Genomic DNA, 24,364 nt, shown 5'->3' with positions numbered 1-24,364 from the left:
AGATTTGCATAAAATTATAGGTGGAAAGCATTAGTAATTCTTGCATTTATTTATAGTGCCTTTCACAGTAGGAGGGTGCCTCAAAACACTTCAAACGATTGTAAAATGTAATGACTGTATATTTTCTAGGCGAATATGGAAGCCAGTTCATGCACAGCAATGTCCCACAAACAGCCATGGAGTGAATGATCAGTTTTATCTGGGGGATTGTTGGCCAGGACATTGGGAGAAACTCCCTTCTCTTTTTGAATAATGCCATGGGATCTTCAACATCCACCTGAACAGGCAGAAGGTAGCTCAGTTTAACATCTCATCTGAAAGGAGAGTACTTAAAATATCCACGTAAGAAGAAAGTTTAAAAAAACTGATTCATATTTTGAGAGACAGGAGATCCCCAAACTCATTTACAACAAGTCTTTAGAGACATTAACAATAAAATTAATTTAAAAATAGAGACAAGCCTGCTTGTCTTTTTGATCTATCTTCCCATCGGTAAAACACTGCAAATAACCTACCTGCTCATTACAGCAAAATATAAAGTCACTGATAGCACTTGAGTTGAAAGTACCATTTTTCCTTGCTGGAAAATGCGAGGCATTTATTTGTGTCGCATTTTCACTGGGGACTGCATCACTCCATTTAAGGAGAAAACATAACCACTGAGTTATAGCTGCCAGTCTGTGACTAATACAAACATTCAGAATTCTTGAAGGTGAGCATATGTTATGTTCATGACAGCCCCATGTATAATAGATGGTTCTATAATATAACTTGCTCTTTGGTTAGGAAACAGTATTCTCAAGTTCAGTACCAAGGGCAGCACCTAGATTCCTCCTTCTGCCCCGCTCCCCCATCCCCACCCTCTTCGCATGTTCTGTTTGGAAAGGGAGAACTGATTGTTTCAGGGAATATGGGATCTAATTCAGAGGAAAACAGGGAGGTGTTACTAGAGGATATAATTTATACAAGATATTAATACTCTTGTCAAATTTCTGGCTGACTTTCTAAACTTAGGTATTGTAATAGGGGTGAAAAAATGTGCTCTTTCATAACCAATTCACATTGAATCAGTTAAGGTGGACTATTGAATCCTGAAAATTCCACCTACGGTTATCCTGTTAGATCATTTTGCTGTAACGTTTAAGATTGTGTAGAATTCTGAAAAATGTTAAATTAAGTTTTAATTTGGAAGTCGGTTTTCCACAGTTCTGAAAAAAAAGCTTCCAAATTAAGACTCTATTTAAGAATTTTCCACAATTCTGCACCATCTTAAGTTTTAAGACAATCTGGTTTTGCAGGCAAAGAATCAGTAAAACTACAGGTCAGGCTTTCAGTCATTAATTGTTAGAATCATAGAATCATACAGCACAGAAGGAGGCCATTCGGCCCATCATGTCTGTGCCGGCTCTTTTAAAAGAGCTATCCAAATCAATCCCACTCCGCTGTTGATTAGTTTTGCGCCTGAATACCCCAATGATATCGGCACAATGACAGTCGCTCCCGATCTCTAAATTCTCCACCGTCTGGGAGGTTGTGCTGGAGGGAACATTGCAAGGTGTGGCACCATTGGGTGTCACCAGCCTCTATCTCCTCTCCACTCTCTTCAGCTCCCCTCCCAGCCTCACCCACCCCTCTGCCCCAGCTTGAGTGCAGTGTGAGGTGTTCTGCCAATGTGAGAGGCAATTTTGCTGTAACAACAACAAAAACTTGGATTGATATAGCGCCCTCCACGCCGGATGGCATCTCAGAGCGCTTCCCAGTAACAGATCCCGGGGCCGAGCCAAGGGGAGGGGGAGGAAGGTGACGAGGCGAAGGGAGTGAGGAAGAGAGTTTCAGAGCTTGGGGCAGAGTGACTGAAGGCACAGCCACCGATGGTGGATCAAAGGACTCGGGGGACAAGAAGGAGGCCAGTCCCGGTGCAACAAAGGCAACGGGCACTGTTTTGAGGAGAGAGGAGGTCAGAGAGGTAGGGGGGGTGCAGAGGAGTGGAAGGTTTTGACGACAAGGGTGAGGATCTTGAAGTTGATGCTCTCTGGGACAGGCGGCCAGTGCAGTCTGGCAAGGACTGGGGTTGTCGGGGAATTTGGTGGAGGTAAGAATGCGGGCGGCAGAGTTTTGGATGACCTGGATTTGAGATTTAAGTTTTAAGACATTTAAGATTGTACACTATTATGGAATTATGGTCTATTATAAACGTAATCTAAGCTCCATGTAAAGAATGAGCACACGAGTGTCACATGCCATGACAAGATGATGTCTCTCTACATCAGGCGTCATCGCTTGAGAAGGATGATGAGGTCATACCCTCGGGTGGAAATGACAGCAAGTGAGAAGTGCTATTGCTATAAAGTAAAGCAGTGCAGCAGTCCAGAGATCAGTTTCGACCCAGAGACGAGAGCCTGATAATAATCCTTCAAGAAAAAAAACAATAATAATTTGGTCACTTCAACCCACGACTGTTTGTGGGACACTGCTGTGTGCAATTGGCTGCCGCATTTCACCCACAAATATACAGTCAATTCACTTTACAGTATACACTCCAGTATGTGGAGTCCTGTAGCTCAGTGGTTAGAGCAATTGCCTTCCAAGCGAGATACCTGGGTTCAATTCCAGGCAGGGCAAAACCTTGGGCAAGTTTCCTTACTCCACACTCCTAATAATAATTCCTCCAAAACAAAACAATAATAAATTGGTCATTTTCAATCCACAACTGTTTGTGGGACACTGCTGTGCGCAATTGGCTGCCGCGTTTCGCCCACAAAAAATATACAGTCAATTCACTTTATAGTCTATTCTGTGAAGCGCTTTAAGATGTCGAGAAGACGTGAAAAGCGCTATATCAAATTCAAGTATTATTATTATTCTCTGAAGCGCTTTGAGATGTCTAGAAGACGTGAAAAAGCACTATATCAAATGCAAGGATTATTATTATTATTATTATCCTCTCATCAGCCACTCCACTGTGACCTGCTCCTCTTATCACCCACACAAGCTAAAATTAATGCACAAAGCACAGTATCTGGTACTAAACTCATGAGCTGGAGAAGGATTCAGTTGCAACATTGGTATTGCAACATTGCTCCCATTTCCAGATTCACAGTAATAACCTCAAACTCAGGCATGCTGCCCCTTGCCCCTTGCGCCTCATTGTTGGTGGCTAAATGTTCAGCTGCTAAATCTGAAAATTCCTTCTAAAATCCCTCCACCCATTGACATCTCGCTCTGATCCACTCCATCCAAGCACTTTGAGATGTTTTCCTATGTGAAAGACACTGTATAAGCACAAATTGTTGTTGTTGTGATATTACGCAGTGTTAATCTCTTGTGTAAAACTACACACACATGTGCAAGAGAATTTAAAACCAGCCGATTTAAACTGGATTTTGCGAGTATTTTTCAGTGATTTATTTAATCTTCCTGTATAAATAGATTCCAAGAGACAGTCTTTAACACCTCACAGAGCTGCAAGCACAATCTATCACATTTACTTAACAGTTCAATGTATTCTTCACACCTTTAACAGGTTTCATTAAAGGTGGAATGCTCTGCTGAATAGCTACGAATCAATACATGTTTTAACTCTGCGACAGTAAATGCCTTCAGAAAGGGTTTGTAACTATTTCAGGTTTTCTTGATGTAATTTCCAGTTATATTTCATGCTGCATTTTGTGACCTTCTCGATGGCTCAACGAGTTGATCCAGTGCCATACAGTCTCAGGTTCAATTGGTGCTGAGTTAGCTGATATCAAATGAAGTCAGCACTAGAATTAAATAATTCTTGCAATTAATATAGCATCCGTAACTCTGAAATGTCTCAACTTGCTCCACAGGTAATTTCTGCCAAGTGACTGCATGTTTGAAGGCAAACACAGAAGTCAACATGTGTACAGCAAGGTCCTACACACAGCTTTGGAGAGTACCAATTCATTGGGAAGATTGTTGGCAAGGACACTTAGAGAAACTCCCTTCTCTTTGAAAACAATGATACAGGAACAGTATCACACAGGCAGACCTTGATTAAAAGTCTGATCTGATGGATGGTACGTCCAACCTCTCCTTGTATTTAGATAGTAACTTCAAAATCACGATGTTAGGCTTGAACCTACAACCTTTTGACCCAGAGACAAAAGTGCCACCAACTGAGCAATGCCGGCATTCTAAATACTACAATTGGCCGCAGTTAGGAAAAGGAAGTAGAGCCAGGCTTCCTGTTCCTGATGAACAACCAGTGACTCGTGCTGACAGAAGGTGAGTCAACACCGAGTGATATTCTCACAGTCATGTAGCCTGTTGATGTACCTTGCTATCAAGGCTCACAGATGACTAATGAAAACTCAGGCAAGATACTGGAGTCTGTAAAACTTCCTCAGTTGAACGGATAAAAAAGTCAAAAAGTCTTCAGGAAGTTCCATGTGATTTTAGGGTGAGTACAAAGAACGACAATACAAACCAAAGCTCTTCAGTCTCTAAAAGCAATATCCATAAGGGATTTTTTTGAAAGGTATGCAAGATGCTTGATGTGATCTTGATGTGAAAAAGTAAACCTGGTACAATACTTTCATAGGCCAAGAAGGGTAAATTTAGGACTGACAAGAAAGGAAGTATTTCCACATAGAGTCATCCACAGAAATGGCTTGATATTGCATTAGGAAGATGGTGGGGAAGGGAGATATTCTGAAAGGAGGGGAGATAATCTTGGAATGGTGTAATCAAATTGGAAGAGAAGCCTTTTTCATCCAAACCTCTCTTGTGGTCTTGTGAGAATTCAAGGAATTACTTGATTTCTGATGTTCTTTCATACCCTGTGGGTAGGTTTCCTGAGTGGGAACTCGCTTGTAGCAACCTATATACTAGCACATGTGCTAATCTGCTACACTAGTGTTTCTCAAGGACCAGGGTGATCCATTGAAAACTTCACAGGCTGGTCATACAAGAGAGCTTGAGATCACTTTAGACTTGTAGTTCATTTACAAATAGTTTATTGCATTCTAAGAAGAAACTGAACCAGTGCGTGGTAACAAACCGGTTGAGAAACAATGTACCACACCATTGGTTATAGTAATCCTCAAGTCTTGGAATGTTTTGTTTTGCTTCTTTTGGACAAAGACTCATAAACCATTAAGGTCATTTCAAGCAGCAAAGGAAATATGCATAAACTCTGATAATGCATTGCAAAAAAAACATGACTGACCTGTAAGCCCTCTATAGCCAGCCTTAGGATGGTAGGAGTCAATCCAGAGGCTTGCTTGAATGAGAAATTACTCCAGTCTATAATCAGCACAAAACCATTTATCTGTAGCTCTGGGTCTTCAATTAGGATTTCCAAGGACAGAAGGATTGCTCGGAGAATATCTGTGAAGGTGTTCCTGGAAGTGAAAGCAACAAAACGCCAAAGGGATTAGTCATATCCTGTGGAACAAGAAAGATTGCATTTATGCCTGCTTCTCAAGCAATAACTGTAGCTCTGGGCTCCTGGCATTGTTACAGAGCTTCTGTTTAATTAAAGCCTCATTTAGGATTTACTCATGAATTAGACAACATTGCAGATTATTTGTGCATTAAAGGTCAGTTAAACAACTAAACGGTTGGAGAAGAATTCTGATTCAAGCAGAACATTCCAATAAACCAAATAAATCCCATTCATCGCATTTATACAGAATAATTCTAATAATATTGCATAATACAAAATCCTGGTCAAAACATAGAATTTCCAACAAACCTTTTAGTACAGGGAAGAATGAATATCATCAATGGATTATATTATGTATTAATGCTGAGGAGACAATGATATTATGTTGTAATGTTGAGAGTAGGCAATACAGAAAAAGAGTGCTTCTTTCTGTATTACCTACAGAAAGAAGCAGGTGAAAAGGCAACAGTTTATCATCATAGCACTAAACATAGTTGTAAAAGATAATATTCTGTCCAATTGCAAAGAACATTGTTGGTTAGCTGGATGTCTCGACATATAGGGAAATCTATTATCATTCATAAGAGAATCCACACATACATATTCGTGGACATTTCCCTGTATCTGGAATGGAGTGCGCACACTTTCTCCCTGGAGAGACATACCCTGCTTTCATCATTCCACTAACCCTAAGACCATATGGATTTCCAGGGTTTCTTTGTTTCTGAGACTCAATCACACTTCAAAACTGATAAAACATTACCACAGCAAAACACTGAATGGGAGCTGTGAACTGTACAAGAACAACACTGCTGGATGGACACCGGTAATGAAGAAAGGCATATAAATGCATGTAGGATGGCAAAATCTTTGTAAGAGAAATAAATAATAATAATAATTGTAATCCTTGTATTTGATATTGCGCCTTATCAAGTTTTTGGGACATCTCAAAGTGCTTCACAGAATACACTGTAAAGTGAATTGTCTGTATGTTTTGTGGGCGAAGCATGGCAGCCCATTGCACACAGCAGTGTTCCACAAATAGTCATGGATTAAGTGATTATTTAATTATAATTATTATTTAATTATTATTGTAAGAGATTATTACCCCCCTTACCAATCGACTAACAAACGGGCTCCTACTTACTGCTAGGTAAAGAGAGGCGTGTGGAGTAAAGCAACATGCCCAACGTTTTGTCCTGTCTGGGAATCAAACCCAGGTCCTCTCGCTTCCAAGGCGAGTGCTCTAACCACTGAGCTACAGAAATCAAACTCATACATTTGAAATATATTTTGCCATGGTTATGTCACCTACATGAGCACATACCTTTGAAATTAATAGAATGCTGTGCAGGTGAATCACAACAAGACCAACAACAATAAATCGATGGGCCGAATGGCCTCCTTCTGTGCCGTAACATTCTATGAACATTCTATGAAATTACAATTGTTAGCATCGTTCACGTCGACATATTAATTGAAACTGCTTTTCTCATTGCAGGTACTTGTGTTCTTCCTCATTCACCCCACGCTACTTTGCAGTTACCATATTTTTTCCAGGTAACTATTAATCTGCTCCAGTGAGCAGCAGGAGGGAAATTATGCACTAGGTTGACTCAAGGTGAGGTACTGCATTTAGATGCCTCCTGACCCCAGTTCTACCTGTCTTGGTTTTCATTTTAAAGCTAAGCCTTCTTCTAAAAGATTCCTTTACCATAGGGAGGAAACGTCCCATTTGGCCCATCCTTTCTATGTTGGTTGTAACTGCTCTAATCTCATTCCTCTGCTGTTCTTTCTCCATACCTGTAGGTGATTACTCAGCTGATGCACCAGATGGTGCTATTCCAGGAATCCCCATATCTGAGTAACCTTTTAGTATTTCAGCAAAGCGATTCACCTTGCTGTGACACCAATTAACAAACTACTCATTGAAGTCAATTATCCTGCTAATGCTCTCCACATTTTACTGGAAGCAGCCCAGATATAATAATAACAATTCTTGCATTTGGTACCTTCACGTCAAGAGGACGTCTGAAAGAGCTAAACACGAAATACTGTTTAGCGCAGTGACTGTATTTTGGAGGTGAACCGGCAGCCAATCTGCACACAGCAATGTCCCTCAAACGGTGATGGGTTTCCGCATGTGTCAGACACCCGGCTGACAAAAAAACCCTCCTCAACTTCTGCCCTCGTGATCCTTATCCACACAATTTATCTCTGTGCACCCTACAGTAGTTTGAAGCTACCGTCGGCCCATTGTCGGCCCATGGCCCATTGTTTCATCAGTTAATCTCTGAAACTCCTTGCCTTGACCCCTCTGCCTCATTCCCTCTCTATCTATTTTTAAATCCCACTTTAAGATCTATCTCTTTGACCATGCTTGTGATCACCTCCCTGACTACCTCCCACTTGCTTGGTTGGTCAGACCCACCACTGTACAGCACTCTGAGACACCAACCTGCGTGAAAAGCGCTATATAAATGCAAATTGTTGTTGCTATTGTTGGTGTTTAATCTGCTTCTCATTTTAGGTCAGTTTCTGCACTATCGTCACTTACTGCACCTTCATCCAGTCAGGAAACCAGGATGGTACATGTTTGTTAGAGAGCTCAGTCTCTTCAATGCCTTCTGTTACCTCAGGCTCATCCAGCACAGAAATACATTAAAAAAATCCAGTACTGTATTTTGCATCTTTTACATCATAATGCTATATAGAGCAATTTGCTCTAAAAAGGTTCTCAAATATTTTTACTCTATTATATGTGTCAGCCAGCATCAATTTAAGCTCTGCCAACAAGGCACTGTCCATCTGGATCAGAGCTTTTTCAGTTACAGACATCTGGAACAAACACAACATAGGCTGTCTCTAATTTGATCCATTCTCTCTTTTGCGTAAGTTTGAATGTTTATGTTTTGCATTTCGTACGTAATAATCTCCATTGCTTCTTAAAATTCCTCATTCTTTCCAAACGTATCCCTAATTTCTAAGTATAAATAAACCTTGAGGTTTAAACATTGTTTTTTAGCCAGTTATTTTTTTTGCTCCTTCTGCCTGAGTTTTATATCCTGGGGAAGTGTTTGTGATCATCTCCACTCAGCAACCTTTGTTATTCTGGAACTCAATGCTTTTCTTTTATAATGTTAATCTCATCGGGCAATTGTGACCCATACAACTGGCCTGTGCAGCTGCCTTCAGTTTTTTTTATTAAATAATAACTAAGGTAGCTACTATATATTTTCTTGAATTGATTACAGCTGATTTACAAAATCCTCTCCAAAGTAGTATTGTACAATAATAAATAATCCTTACACAGCGCCTTTCAAATCAGGAGGATGTCCCAAAGCACTTCACAGGATTTACTGTAAAGTGTAGTGACTGTGTGTGTGCTTTGTGGGCAAATCTGAGGTGGCCAATTTGTGCACTTCAATGTTCCACAAACAGCCATGAAGTAAATGACCAATTTTATTTGGGCGATTGCTGGCCAGGATACCAGGAGAAACTCCCTTCTCTTTTTGAATAGTGCCATGGGATCTTTAACGTCCATTTGAACAGGCAGGACAGGCATTTAATTTGTTCAATGTTTCACCTGAAAGATGAAAAACTGATATCACCAGTTTAACCCTTTTTCCTATTGATCTGAAGCTTATTTCACCATTTGCTATTCTGCCTGCTCTCCTCACAATACTTCAGTACAGGTACTATTTTTGTAGTCAAGGTTACTGACTGATTTTCCCTTCTTTTTGACAGGGAAACTACATTTGTACAGTCCATACATAGCATCCTGGCTAATAATCCCCCAAATAGAAACATTCATTGACTTCACTGTTGCTTGTGGGACAAATTGGCTGCAGCATTCGTCTGTGTACAGTAATTCCAGTAGTTTTGCAGGAGTTTGCCTACGAATTACACAACCACATTACAGTAAATCTTGTGAAACGCTTTGAGACATCCTCCTAATGTGAAAGGCGCTATGCCACATGCAAGGATTATTATTATTCTATCTTCTGTTATTAATCACTTTACCCAGGATTTGTCTTTTCAAAAGTTCCAGCCAGCACAGAAAAGACGAAAGGTCACATCCAAATCTTTTACTTGTTCTAACTTTCTGGGATGTTCCTTAATGGTACACACATTTTGCTGATTCCTGTTCCAATATGTATTGCTTTATATTTATGGACATTAAAATCCATTTGCCTTTACTCGACCCATTGATTTAACCCTCTGAGTGCTGAAAATGATTTGCTCATCAAGGCTACTGGGCATTGATTGTAATTGACACGTCCTCCCAACGTGAGAAGGCTATGTAAATGTTATTGCATAGTACTTGTGGTTTCTTGCTGCTTCAGATGCAACTGATTCAATCTTCAGAGTATGTGTTTTTGTTGTCTTAAAAACCTATCTGCAAAACCTGGTTTATAGCATATGAAAAGACTCACACTGCCCTATATGTGAAAAAATATTGTTTCATTCAAAATGGAAAGGGGAAGTGGTTAGGCAGAAGATGTAAAGATAAATAAGATGTTTTCAAGTTAAAGAAGGTAGAGAAAGGGATTACAATAGATCAGAACAGAATGCAAAATAAACAGAAAGAGTGAACAAGAGAGTAGTTCATATAGTCGATATAGAATCATAGAATCCCATAACAACAATAACAAAATTACATTTATAGAGCGCCTTTCACATCGGGAGGACGTCCCAAAGTGCTGAACAGTAAGTTGGGGCCCGAGCATGGGGGAGGGGTGGTGTAGGGGTGAGGGAAGGCAGAGAGGTGGGAGGGAGACCAAAGGCACGGTTGAAGAGAAGGGTCTTGAGACAGACCTTGAAGGAGGCAAGGGAGAGAGCGAGGCGAAGGGATAATGGGATGGAGTTCCAGAGTGTGGGGGCACAGAGGCTGAAAGCCCGGCCACCGATGGTAGGGCGGATCGGGCAGGAGACATGGAGCAGGTCCGATGAACGGAGGGAGCGGGCAAGTTGGTACGGAGGTGGGAGGGAGACAGCACAGCACAAAGGAGGAAATTAGGCCCATCATACCTGTGCTGGCTCTTTGAAAGAACTATCCAATTAGTCCCATTTCCCCGCTATTTCCCCATAGCCTTGCATTTTTTTTTCTTTTCAAGTATATATCTAATTCCCTTTTTAAAGTTATTATTGAATCTGCTTCCACCACCCTTTCAAGGAGTGCATTCCAGATCATAACAACTCTCTATGGAAAAACATTTCTCCTCATCTCCCCACTGATTATTTTGCCAATTATCTTGAATCTGTGTCCTCTGCTTACCAACTCACCTGTCAGTGGAAACAGTTTCTCCTTATTTACTCTATCAAAACCCCTCATCATTTTGAACCCTCTATTAAATCTCCCGTTAATCTTATCTGCTCTAAGGATAACAATTCCAGCTTTTCTAGTCTCTACACATAAGTAAAGTCCCTCACCCCTGGAATCATTCAGGTAAATGACCTTTGCACCCTCTCCCAGGCCTTGACTTACTATAGTGCAATAATAAAGCTAGTTTTGGTATTTGAGTTAATATTAATGTATGACACAACCACAGTGTGTGACCAGAAAATTTATTGAACCAATTGCCTTTCGGAGATAGAAGAATTTGTAGATCTGCTGACCAACTCAGATTAAATAACATATCAAATTAATTAAATTCAAATTCAATAGGAAATGTGTTCATCCCCACCTCTAATAGGAGGTGGAGATGAAGGTAAGTATAAGATTTATAATGTGATCTTTCTTGTGCGCAATTGGCTGTCGCGATTCGCCCATGAAATACACAGTCAATCCACTTTACAAATACATGACCAGGGTTCAACTCCCAGGCAGGGCGAAACCCTAGGCAAGTTTCCTTATTCCACATGCTTTTGTTTACTTAGCAGTAAGTAGGAACCCAGTTGTTAGTTGATTGGCGGATCGCTTTCCTTGGGTAATTGGCTGCCACGATTCGTGTCCAAAATACACAGTCAATCCACTATACAGTATATTTTGTGAGTTCTTTGAGAGGTCTCATAAAGCACTATATCAAATGCAAGAATAGAACTATTAAATAACATATCAAATTAATTAAATTCAAATTCAATAGGAAATGTGCTTGTTTTAATATTTTTCATAATTATAATTTAGGATGTTCAAAATGGAAGGTGTATAGCATGTCATTTCATCATAATTCTATAGGAAGGCAAACAAATGCATGTTTTCGAAACTAAAAATGTTTCAGTACTCTGAAGGCTTATGCAGCAGATTACTTCAGCTTTTCTTTTGTTAAATCTCTGCTTTACAATAGTGTACTGAGAATACAGAAGGTCACTGATCATCACTTAAATCTACAGTGCAGTGTTTCCTCTGAGGAAATAGTCAAGAAGATGTATTGACTGTGCCTCTGCTTGGGAGTGGGATCGTGCAATGCCTTTTCCAGTAAAATATACCTTTCCATTGTGAATGTTAAATATTGTGTGCTCATTTCATTAACCTTTGTCAATATTATGAATTGTCTAATACCTTGCTAGACACCAGGGAATGAGAGCGTAGGTGTGTATACTAACTGGTAAATGATCACTTTTAATTAAATATTAAAACATCACCATGTGGGCAGATGTGAAGTCAATGAGGTTTAATGTCCACTCAGAACTTAGAACCCACTGGAAGTGAAATAAGGAGACCCCTTTCAGTTTAGCACAGTCTGAAACCGAAGTTCCTCTTGTGTCTCACATAGATGTACATTAGTATTTATAATAGAATGAAAGTGTATCCCTATGTCTTTCATAAACTATTTCCACTGCTGCATATCTTTAAAGAGAGTCAACCTGCCTCAGTTGGTAGCCATTCAGTCAAAGGGTTGTGTATTTGTACAGTGGTGAAGCAGTTTATTATTAGTAGTAATGGAAATGTCTTAGCCATAAATCCTCCAGATTAGTCAATCATCTCATTGCTGTTTGTGGGATTTTGCTGGTGCAAGTTGCGAGGGTATTTGCCTACATAGTTGCCACACTTAACAGTGATTACCAGTGAAGAGCTTTAACATGTTTCAATGTGACAAAATGTAAGTCTTTAAAGGGCTTTGAAAGTGGGAGGGAGAGAGGATGGGAGTTGGAGGGACTCCAAGATGGAGTTTTGTTCGGAAGGGAAAATGACACCTTTGAAAAGTCACATCTCTAGTGGGGTCATTGTTAACATCCTTTTTGCTTCATTTATTGCATTTATTGGAGGGTTTAAGACGCTACACTGCTCTATCTTAGATATCATGAATGTAGATGTCAATGCTGTTTACAAGCTCAAAATGCGAATGTTTGGTAGGTGCTACAAAGAGTCGCAATTTTCACCAGAACAGACAGCTTTGAGAATACAGAACATTCCAGCGTAAATAGCAACTTTTCCTACTAGTAAAATCACAAAGAGATCAGATATTAAAGACCTTCTACAAGTGCTGACTACAATATTACATTTCCTAAATGATTGAACCAAGATTTTTAAAGTAATATAGGAACATAGGAACAGGAGTAGGCCATTCAGCCCTTCGAGCCTGTTCCGCCATTTAATTAGATCATGACTAAACTGTACCTCAACTAATATGATTACAATTCATATGCATATCCCTACAACACTGGAGGTCAAGTTAAGTGACTCTAATACATGCACAAATATTATTTCATTTAATAACATTTTGGCCAACAGTCAAGATGTGCACGTTTCAAAAAGCAGAACAGATATTTCACAACACGGATATTTAAATATAAAATAGATTTGCTGCAACAGGTATTGTAGTACTTATTCCAGTCATGGTTCAATTTTAGGCCACAGCACTCGATTAGGTACCCATTTCATTGTTTATGTATTCTTCCATCTGACCATGTCATCCTCCACTCATAGTAAAATTTAACCTTTCATCTGTGATAATAATGCAGTGACCTCCTAAGCCACAACTCTGGCTGAATAAAGTTTACTTGAGTTATGCTCTTGCCTTAGAAAAGACAAGAAATGGATGCATCATTGGTGGCATTTATTCCAAGAGAATATTTTTGTTATATATGTATATGAAGCGCACACTCTTTGATGCCCAATTAAATAAAATCTTGCCATGGGCTAGGAACATTACTGCGGCTGTTTTCATGGAACATTAAATCAGGAGGCAGGGTCACTTGGAATTAAGTAGAAGGTTGTTTTTCTCCATTATGTTATGTAAGTTTCAATGTAAATCACATCATCTCCGTGGTCCACACAATCCAGCATTGGATCTACTTTGGAGTTGAAAGAACAAGTCTGCCGAATTCAGAAGAAATGCAGAATAGACTTGCAGGATTGGGACCATATCAACTTCCAAGAAGCATTTTGTACTCTAAAATGCTGGCTCTGGAAAAATAATAATGTATATTCATTTTAAAATGGTCTGTAATTTTTTTGAATGTTTTTTTAAAAAGGTATATATTCGTATATTCTATGAATAAAGTAAAATTTATTTCGCCCACAATATATACAGTCAATTCACTTTACAGTATATTCTGTGAAGCGTTTTGCGTCATCTCGAAGATGTGATAAGGCGCTATATCAAATGGAAAGATTATTATTATTATAAAGTAAGTGTCCATAGTGTTTCCATTCTGCAGTTTTAAGTTTCAATTCAAACCAGCTATAAGCTTCAATCAGCCTAGGACATAATTATGCAACATACCACACATGAAACTTTTTTATGCAGTGGCTTCACCTGTTCTACCTTGCAATCCCAGTGATTCTGACCCTACCGCCAAGCTGCATAATGTAATAGAACATGTTCTAAAGGCAACTTCCGGGTAAAAAAAATATACATTAGCAAATATTGAGTTTTCCCGCAATAAACTCCGTATCCTCCTTTCACCAGCACTAACCAAGCTCCACTGACTCCCTATCACTGAACTGATTGATTTCAAGATCCTCACATTCAGCTTCAAATCCATTCATGCCCCAGCAACTCCCTACCTCTCCAACGTGCTTACCTCCCACCTCACTACCCGCTGACTCCACTCGACTGGCTCCAACCTCCTGCTTGGCGCTTGTGCCCTCTGTTTCACCCTCGGTGGCCGCTCTTTCAGCCACTACACCGCAAACTCTGGAACACTCTTCATCTATCTCTCCGTCTTGTCCTCCCTTACCCATTTTCAGGTCATGCCTGAAGACCTTCCTCTTCAGCTAACACTACAACTGTTGGTCTGGCCCTCACCTGCCTGAAGACCTGCTGATTTGCTGCAGAATTCTGGTTCACGTGACTTAAGAGAAAATATCTCATTTTGTAGTGGAGTGAAGTGCTTAAATCAGCAGGTCAAAACCTTAGGCAAGATTCCTTACTCCAAAGCCTCCACACGTCTCTACCTAGCAGCAATAGGAAACCAGTTGTTAGTTGATTGACGGATCGTTTTCTGGGGGAAATAATCCCTCCAAATTTTTTTTTAAAGAATAACGATTTGGTCATTCAATCTACATTGTTTGTGGGACACTGCTGTTTGCAATTGGCTGGCATGTTTTGCCCACAAAACATATAGTCAAATCACTTATTAGTTTATTCTGTGAGATGTCTCGAAGACGTGATAGAGCTCGGACCTTGGGACATCCTCTCGGCGTAAAAGGCACAATTATGTTGTTGTTGTTATATCAAATGCAAGGATTATTATTATGAAATGGCTTTTCTGTATCTAAACTCACTTCAGACCATTTGAAAGTTTCTTCTGAGCGGAAGTTGTTCAGTGAAAGGTCTTGGCCTTTTCAATGAATGGTTGAAGAACTTTCAATTCACTATCAAAGCATGTCTTATTGGTGAACAAGAAATATACTACCAGGAACAGCAATGAGATCTATGGACTAAAATGTTCAATTTTTACTACAGTTGATAAATTCTCTTTTAGGATCTTTTATATGGTATAATACAGTACTGCTTCTGATAAAGAAGCTTAACTGGCATTATTATAAGCTCCATCCCATTACAAGTAACTCTTCTGAGTATTAGATTTAGGTGAATCATTTAAAAAGCTCTTCAGAAGCAATTCAGTGCTATATTACTGCTTTGTGTTGAAGCTGTAAGTGGGCTTATTCTCACCTATAATTACAATGGGTGCAGAATAGCCCTATGGAGTTGATCATACCCAAAGCACTAACAGCTCCTAGATGGATAAGTAGCAAGGAAGCTTGCCAGAAAGTGCTCTCAATGGCAAGCTATGCGGTTTTAGCTGCACCCCAACACACACTCTGGGATCTCCAAGTGTTGGCTGTCACCAATCTGCACCTAATATTCTCCTTAATTAGGCAAACAGGGTACATCCCTCCAAGGAGAGAGTGCACATTCCATTCTAGACACAGAGAAGTTTCCATGTTCAGGGTGATGGATGGTACTGGGTCTCTACATGTGTCGGACACCCGGATAACCAAAAACAACATTCGATCAACGGTATCATCAGCATGTGACATGGACAAACATCCATAAACATTATTTTAATCTGCTACTTGCTGTATCCTGTAACATTATCTTCTACACAAAGTTCCTCTGTAAGTTTAACTTAGTCTGAAATTGGAAACCAATGGATCATTTGGATTTCATTTAGGGTTTTATGATGCCAATTTAAGGAAAATGTTGTTGTGTTTTTAAATACTTTCATTTTTCTACAAAAGATCTCAGATGTGCAGAGCCGTAATTTTGTGGGAGTCTGAACTGAATAAAATAACATGCCAAATTCAGTACTTGCTTCAATACTTACAAATATCAGTCCAAATAAAGATAACTTGTACTGTACTTTTAAGCTCTTCTCATCCAAATATCTGGCAAATAAACTTCCTTTAGAAAACAGTGACACATATTCCCCCCAAAATAGCAGAAATAAGTAATGTTAAATTTATACAACATCTTGAGCCATATATGGAGTATTGTGTGCAGTTCTGATCACCATATTATCGGAAGGATATCGTAGCATTGGAGAGAGTATAATGTAGATGAACCAAGATTGAGTGGATACAACTATCAAGAAAGATTGAACAGTTTGGAACCTTTCTCTCAAGAGAACAGATGAATAACACAGATGATAGAGGTGTTTAAATGATGAAAGGTTTTGAAAGGGTGGGCGTCAATAGGTTGTTGTTTCAACTTGTTGGTGAGTCCAAAATGAGGGAGTATAAATATAAGATGCAAGTAGCAGATCTAAAAGGGAGTTTAGGTGGAACTGCTTTACACCTTGTAATGGGTGGTGAGAATGTAGAACTCCATTTGGAAGCTGTGGTAGAAGCAAAAAGCATCAATGTATTCAAGAGGAAATTTGATACATGCAAGAAGGAGAAGGGAACAGAGGTGTTTGGGAGAGGGGATTAAGAGGGTCAGAGACTCATGTGGAGTACAAAACATTGCCACAGACTAGTTGGGCTGAGTGGCATGTTCCTGTGCTGTAATGTTCTATGTAATTACAGTATGTAAAATTACAACGTGCGGTTGTAATTGGCAGGTAACTTCCAACACTGGAAGAAACCTTTAACCTTTTCCTCTTTCTAGTCATTTCATTGAGAGGGTTTTACAGATTAAAAACGAGTGCTGGATAGATCAGAATTATTTGGGAATCTACAGGGTCTAATTTATGGTATTCCTTAAAGGGATTCTTTCATGAGGAATCCAGTTAGAATTTCCTTTCATCCACAATAATTCTACTCTCGATGCACATTGTTCCCATGAGTCAGTGTGACATACTTCCAATTACCATAAGACATTACTTTTACGTGATTCAGATTCCTCGTTAAGAAATCTTATTAAGAACGACCGCAATTTAGACACTTGAATAATTGTTTTCTAAATCATCAATAAGTCCACTCAAACCCTAATAATACTGACCAACCTGTGCCCTGTAATGTCACATGTGCTTGAAACAAAAATAACATGGGAAAGAGTGGGGCAACATGTAACTTTGATAGCAGTGGTCTACGTTTATCAGGTCAACCTGCCTGGGAATGCACAACACATAGTTGTAAGTCCAACCCATTGATAAGTTTTCATTTACATTCCTCTGCAAAATTCCACTGGGGAGAGTATCTAAAGACTGGGAATTGAGTGAACATCAATCTCTAAACAAAAGAAACACAAGTAAATAAATGGGTTAAAAGATAAAAGAAATGTATTAGAATTTTTAAGGTACATTTGTGATATCTAAAAAAAATTGTAATAATATGGTCACTCAATCCACCACTGCTGTGCACAATTGGCTGCTGTGTTTCACCCACAAAATATACAGTCAATTCATTTTACAGTATATTCTGTGAAGCGCTTTGAGACATCTCAAAGACTTGATAAGGCGCTATATCAAATGCAGGGATTATTATTATGATGATGATCTCAATATTTTCCTTCAACAGTATCTATTTGAAAACAATGTTTATGCAACAAGACCTTATCTGTAGTATTACATTGTAAACCAGGTGTATGTAACCTGTCGTGCATGGTGGAACAGACCAAATGATGAAAAGGTACAATCTTTACATTTACCTACTCTGGTCCCAATTGGCAGCGAACAATATCAGGATCTTCCTACCATAGTGATCAGCGTGCTGGAGGACTCCCGGAAAGCCATCAGTCAGAGCCCGTTTGATGCCGGGATCGTCCGCTTTGAAGTTTTTGAACATGTCCAGGTTTTGCTGGCGGTAGAGGAAGTACTGAGCGAGCAGTTTAAAGGCCTCGAAGTGATTAAACTTCCTGGCTCGGAGAAAGCGTAGGATGAAGGCATCATCCGTGCGCAGGAACCCGATATCAGGACGGGTTATGATCATGTCTCTAACCTGCTGGATGTCTTGATGCAAAGTGTCCGGGTTCTCATTCAGCTCCAGCCTGGATTTCTCAGTGGTTTCGGCCCGGAGCCCAGCTTGCAAATGGGTCATTCTTTTTTATATATATATATATAAAAGAGAAGCAAAAACAAACGATCTTGGTCTTAATTTCGGATCTCCTGCGGTGACAGCAAGGCACTAGCGACTCATAGCATCATGTCCATGGTCCCTGTTCACAGCCGATGGATTGCAAAGGTTTGGGTTATTGGACACTCCTTTCCATCTCTTGATAACTAACACATGATGCCGAAAGGCCCGTTACATGGCTGGACTCCCAGTCCTTTTCTGCAACAAATTAAACCTTCATGTATTATTACATCAATAAGAAAGGCAGTCTGCAGTGGTAAAGGGAAACTGTGTTACTGTGGTCCACAGTGTGAACCTTCCTGATCCTTATTATAGTACAGTATCCACCAGAACACATCCACCAGACACCAGGCTCTCATCACAGACAGACAGACAGACAGACAGACAGACAGACAGAGCTGGGATGCCTCTCACTGAACATACAAGTGTGAAATGATCTGCACTCACACAGACAGACAGCGTTACACACGAAATAAGCCATAACCCCCACTCGCCCCCACCCAGCCCTCTCTGAGCAGATTAAAATTGTGTCCATTTCATTGTAATAACACAAATGAATATTACACTGTAGTGTAAATGATGTATATGTGGTGGTGGGGGAGGGGGGGGGGGGGGGGGATGATGTAGGACCCTCCTCAGTGAATTCCTGCTTCCCCGAATTTGTAATTAGAAATATTTAGACTTTAAGCTATTTTGTGTGGATGAGTTTTGGTACATAGTCGCTGGGGGTGGGGGTGGGGGTGGGGGGGGGGGAGAGATAAATCGCTCAGTGGGTGGGTGTGTGCTCTACTTAACTCGGTTTCTGGTGAGTGGTCTCGGTCGGTGGGTCATGCAAACCGATCAGAGTAGTCGAGCTCTGATTAATACCGTCCCCCCAAAAAATAAAAATAAAGTCAGACTGTAACCGGTGTGTGGTGCCCAGAAATTGTGATCAATGCACAAACACACAACACAGACACACAGACACTCAGACCGGGCGGACGCTGTCCCGCTCCCAACCCACACACAACATAACACTGTCACAGGGAGGAGAGCGATGAAGAATTCCCGAGAAGGTTTTGCACTTTGATGCGCATTTCTGCACCGACCGCCATCCGCTGCGCAAAGCGGTGAGGACCGGCGGAACGATGCGCCGCACTCACTCTGTCCATCAGTCAGTGGTTAAAAGAACAAATAGAACAAACCCCACAAAAAAATATCCCCTCAAAGGCACTTAGCGAGGAGACGGGTATCACACCCCTCTCCCTCTCCCCCCCCTCCCCCCCCCCCCCCCCTCTCCCCTCTCCCTCCCCCCCCCTCCCCCCTCTCCCTCCCCCCCCTCCCCCCTCTCCCCGTCTCCCCCCCCCTCCCCCCTCTCCCCCCCCTCCCCCCCCCCTCTCCCCCGCCTGAGGACCGAGGGAACAGGGAATAATGGGAGGAATGAATCGCCCGCAACCCGTGCAATTTCTCTACCGACACCATCGCGATCAGAGTCAACGCGACGACGCCGAGTTGTTTGCAGTTTCGTTGCGCATTTTATTGAGCAGCAGCAGAAATAAAACCGACAGAAACTCGGAGAGGGAGAGGGGGGGGGGAGGGGGAGGGGGGGGAGGGGTGGGGGGGAGAAGGGGGGGAATAAAAGCAAATAAAAACGAGGATCAGTTTTGCAAATGTGATGTACTGCTTCTTAAAACACACACCACACACCGCACACACACAGCACTGTTTAACGTGGATAATGGCACACAGAGATGCGAGGGAATTTGGTTTCCAAGCCGGTGGGGGGGTGGGGAGGTTAGGGGGGTAGGTGGGGGGTGGGTAGGTGGGTGGGGGGTGGGTGAGTAGGTGGGTGGGTGGGGGGTGAGTGGGTAGGTGGGTGGGGGGTGGGTGAGTGGTTAGATGGGTGGGTGGGGGGTGAGTGGGTTAGATGGGTGGGTGGGGGGGGTGAGTGGGTAGGTGGGTGGGGGGTGGTGGGTGAGTGGGTTAGGTGGGTGGGTGGGGGGGTGAGTGGGTTAGATGGGTGGGTGGGGGGGTGAGTGAGTGGGTGGGTGAGTGGGTAGGTGGGTGGGTGGGTGGGTGGGTGAGTGGGTTAGATGGGTGGGTGGGGGAGGTGGGTGAGTGAGTGGGTAGGTGGGTGGGGGGGTGAGTGGGTAGGTGGGTGGGTGGGGGAGGTGGGTGAGTGGTGGTGGGGGGTGAGTGGGTAGGTGGGTGGGTGGGTGGGGTGGGTGGGTGAGTGGGTTAGGTGGGTGGGTGGGTGGGTGGGTGGGGGTTTGGTGGGTACATGCAGATGGATTGCAGATGGAGGAGCTGTTCATGCAGAGAGGTGCTGGCAGACAGCCACCAGAGCCGGCACCATGCGCTCAGGCTGCTGCAACGAAGGGCAATGGATGGCAATGGCAGCGCTTTTACCGAGTGGAACCTCACCTTTTGGTCTCTTTTTGTTTTGGAGGGGGTGTGGTGGTGGGGGGCGGGCGGGGGGAGGTGGTGGGGGGGGGGAAGAAGATTTGTTTTTTTTTGTTTTTTTTTGTTGGGTATCTTTTTTTCCTGCCCCACACCCCACCCCCACGGAAAAAAAAAAAAAAAAAAAAAATAATATTCGCTCTCTCCTACAAAAGTGTCGTCTCCTCGGCCGGACAGGGCTGTCTCTGCCAATAAAGCGATTTTCTCTTGAAGGCTTTTGGAATTTGAAGCCCCTTTAGCCCCCGGTGTGATGCCAGGGATGGGCGTGTGTGCACTCCTCTCCCCCAGTCCTGCCTCGCACCGAGTGGATCTCCCGGGTCTTAATGCCTCCCTCAGTTTCTTCTGCACACGACTCCCTCCGCCCAGCGTCTGCGCACACTCCCCAGTGCCAGAGATAACGTGTGGTTTGAATGGGAGGTCGCCTCGCTCTAACCTGTCTGTCTGTCTGTCTGTCTGTCTGTCTGTCTGTCTGTCTGTCTGTCTGTCTGTCTGTCTGTCTGTCTGTCTGTCTATCTATCTGTCTATCTGTCTATCTGTCTATCTATCTATCTATCTATCTATCTATCTATCTATCTATCTATCTCTGTCTGTCTCTGTCTGTCTATCCGTCTATCTATCACACGCCTAATAATAATCCCTCCAAAAACCCCCAAACGATAGTAAATTGGTCATTTTCAATCTACGACTGTTTGTGGGACATTGCTGTGCGCAATTGGCTGCCGCGTTCGCCCACAAATATACGGTCAATTCACTTTACAGTGTGTTCTGTGAAGCGCTTTGGGATGTCCTCCCGACGTGAAAAGCGTTATATCAAATGCAAGGATTATTATTATTATTAATATTATTATCTGTCTGTCTGTCTGTCTGTCTGTCTGTCTGTCTGTCTGTCTGTCTGTCTGTCTGTCTGTCTGTCTGTCTATCTATCTATCTGTCTGAGTGTCTATCTATCTGTCTGTCTATCTATCTGTCTGTCTATCTATCTGTGTGTGTGTGTATGTGTTACTCTAATGTTATACACCTAACACGGTTTTAAACCATTCTCAGTCCTATTCCAGCAATTGCTTTCTTTACCCAATATGTGATGCATTTGCAAGGATTCTTATGATAACTGAATGTGAAATATTGCAAAGCATTTAATACCCAACTATACTGGCTCCCACACCCTTCCCCACTATTTTCAGTTGTCATTTTATCGAGTAAAGCAGGGAAAGATGCAGGCTATTGGTGAATGTCATTTTCATCATTGCTATGTTTATGATTGTGGTGTGAATAATTTATGTCGTTGGAATATGTCAAACGATACCTCCTAAATGATCATATATTTATAAAAAATAGAATGTTAAATTACATTTCCATGATGCATATATATCAGGAAGTATGCGGTGTGACAGAACCTATAATTAGTATAACCATTAATATGATTAATATAATTAATTCATATAACCATTAATGCCAAGCATNAAAAAAAGTGTGCTTTCTCGAACTCGGCTCTGTGAGCTCATCACTCCTATCCTCGTGTGGATCCACTGGCTCCCCAACCCCTATCGGATTGAATTCAAGATTATTTTGAAATACCTACTTGACCTCGCCTCACCTCTGCAACCTCCTATGACCTGACTCCTATGCTGCTCCTTATGCTTAGCTAACACGAACCTGCTTCACATTCACTGCCTACTCTGACTCACTATTGGTGGGTGAACCTTCGGCAACTCTGCTACCATTCTATGGAACTTCATCCTGGGGTCGGTTTGCTTTGCCCCTTCCCTCTTTGTCTTCACAACCCACCTTAAGACCTATCTCTTTCAGACTCCAAGATGTTATCCTAAATGAAGGGCACTATATAAGTGCTGGTTATTGTTCTTTAAGTCACCTTTCCTCCCTCTTCAGCTCCCCTTCCCCCACTGGTTCAGGGTCCAGTATAGTTATGTGCAGTGTTTTGAGACATCCTGATGTGAAAAGCACTGTATAAATGTAAAATATTGTTGTTGTTATCTTGTGTGACCAAATCCTGGAAATCTCTTGCACAGTAGTTCTGAACAGTAGGCAAAACATTACAGAAAATTTCATGGAGTCAATAAAGCTTTATTATTTGTTGAGCCACAAGAGAGTAGCTGCTAACCACAAAACCTTATAACCATTTCCATCTGAAAACAATAAAGAGGAAAAACATTAACAGGTTGATTGAACTTGCATATGTATTATTTCAAGTCCTGTATTTAAAAATCCATTCTTAAGAAGAGCATGAAAATGAAAGATGTCACACAGATATAAAAAGTTACCAAATTAACAGTAGACAGTAAATAATCTTAATAAAATTGTTGTGCTCACACATTTGTTCCTCTTTGCAAGCGTAGCAGGTGAAGATGTTACACCAATTGACAGAGACATAAACATGACCCAATATTTGACCATAACTAATGAAACAATGGTAGGCTTACAGCATTCAGTGCGACCATTATTGTAAGGAGACTGTTAAATTGCAGCAGTTCTTTGAAGGTTTAGATGCAAATTTTCTTAATTTTTGGTCGGCTGCAGAAACCTATCTCCATGTTTAAGAATATCTAAACCAGATTGAGAGTTCCAAGCCTCCCATCTACATATGGAAATTCCCATGTCTGGAATGGATATTCCCATGTCTCACCAGAGGGAAGCACCCTTACAAACACTGATTAAAGACATTTTAGGTGCAGCTTCTTTTTCAACGATATAGCAATGTTCAAATCCCTCTGAAGGCTGTTGTAACTCAAGTAGATGAGACAATAGCTATGAGCAAGGGGAAAGGGGTGTCACTTGAGGCACTTTATTTTCCAGTAAGCTTCAGGTTGTTGGCACTATTATTATTATTATCTGGAATGATAGTTCCTCCTAGCCGTTGGCCAAAACTTGAGATTTACTCCATAGCTTCCTCAATAGCTTCTTTGATACTGTCTGGAGCCTTTCCATCTTTAACTTACTGCTTCCCTGACACTTCAACGAAAAGCTGGCCATTTTTGAGAGCCATTGCTGAAAGTAGCTGTCTGCCTCTGGTGCTGGGAAAAGTGCCATTATTTTAAGCTTTGGGCAAAGCCACTAGATAGATGAGGTGAAAGCAATGGTTCCAAACACAATGGATTTCACAAATTATATGGATATTACAGGATCTGTAAAAATACAATACAATACAAAATTACAATTGTAAAGCACCTTTCACATTAGGAGGACGTCCCAAGGAGCTGGATAGTCAGGGATAAGGACCCGAGCGGGGGGGGGTGGGGTTTGGGATTAGGGAGGGTGGAGGGCAGAGAGGGTAGGAGGGTGGCTGAAGGCATGGTCAAAGAGGAGGTTCTTGAGGTGTGCCTTGAAGGAGGCAAGGGAGGGAGCGAGGCGAAGGGAATGTGGGATGGCGTTACAGCGGGTGGGAGCAGAGAGGCTGAAGGCCTGACCACTGATGGCAGAACAGTCGGGGCGGGGGACATGGAGCAGGCTGAGCGGAGAGAGTGGATAAGTTGATAAGGATTAGCAGGTCAGAAAGGTAGGAGGGGGCAAGGCCATGGAGTTCCTTGAAGGTGAGGACAACAATTTTGAACTCAATCCTCTGAGCAATGGGGAGCCAGTGGAGCCGGGCGAGG

The 24,364-nt window shown here is 41.7% G+C and overlaps 1 protein-coding gene and 1 non-coding gene across 5 annotated transcripts in view; both read right to left on the bottom strand.

Annotated features, from left to right (window-relative positions):
* LOC103180718 (clavesin-1) overlaps positions 1-20,751 on the bottom strand; it is a 42,107-nt gene extending 21,356 nt beyond the window's left edge. The window contains exons 1-3 of one of the 4 annotated variants that reach the window (XM_042332487.1): positions 20,721-20,751; positions 17,893-18,515; positions 5,192-5,366 (exon numbers count right to left, since the gene is read on the bottom strand). In XM_042332487.1, coding sequence (XP_042188421.1) covers positions 5,192-5,366; positions 17,893-18,281 — 564 coding nt within the window. In that variant the 5' untranslated portion in view covers positions 18,282-18,515; positions 20,721-20,751. Of the gene's footprint in view, positions 1-5,191; positions 5,367-17,892; positions 18,696-19,459; positions 19,577-19,769; positions 19,801-20,720 lie in introns of those variants that run through there. The other 3 variants (XM_042332488.1, XM_007896727.2, XM_007896726.2) reach the window with 3 other exon arrangements.
* Positions 6,605-6,677, bottom strand: trnap-ugg. Its single transcript has one exon. It is a non-coding gene; the product is annotated as a tRNA-Pro (tRNA).
* Positions 20,752-24,364: the final 3,613 nt, after the last annotated feature.

Source organism: Callorhinchus milii, unplaced genomic scaffold (genome assembly GCF_018977255.1).
Source record: "Callorhinchus milii isolate IMCB2004 unplaced genomic scaffold, IMCB_Cmil_1.0 Scaffold2, whole genome shotgun sequence".
Classification (NCBI taxonomy): Eukaryota; Metazoa; Chordata; class Chondrichthyes; order Chimaeriformes; family Callorhinchidae; genus Callorhinchus; species Callorhinchus milii.
This window is presented reverse-complemented; position numbering and strand designations above follow the sequence as displayed.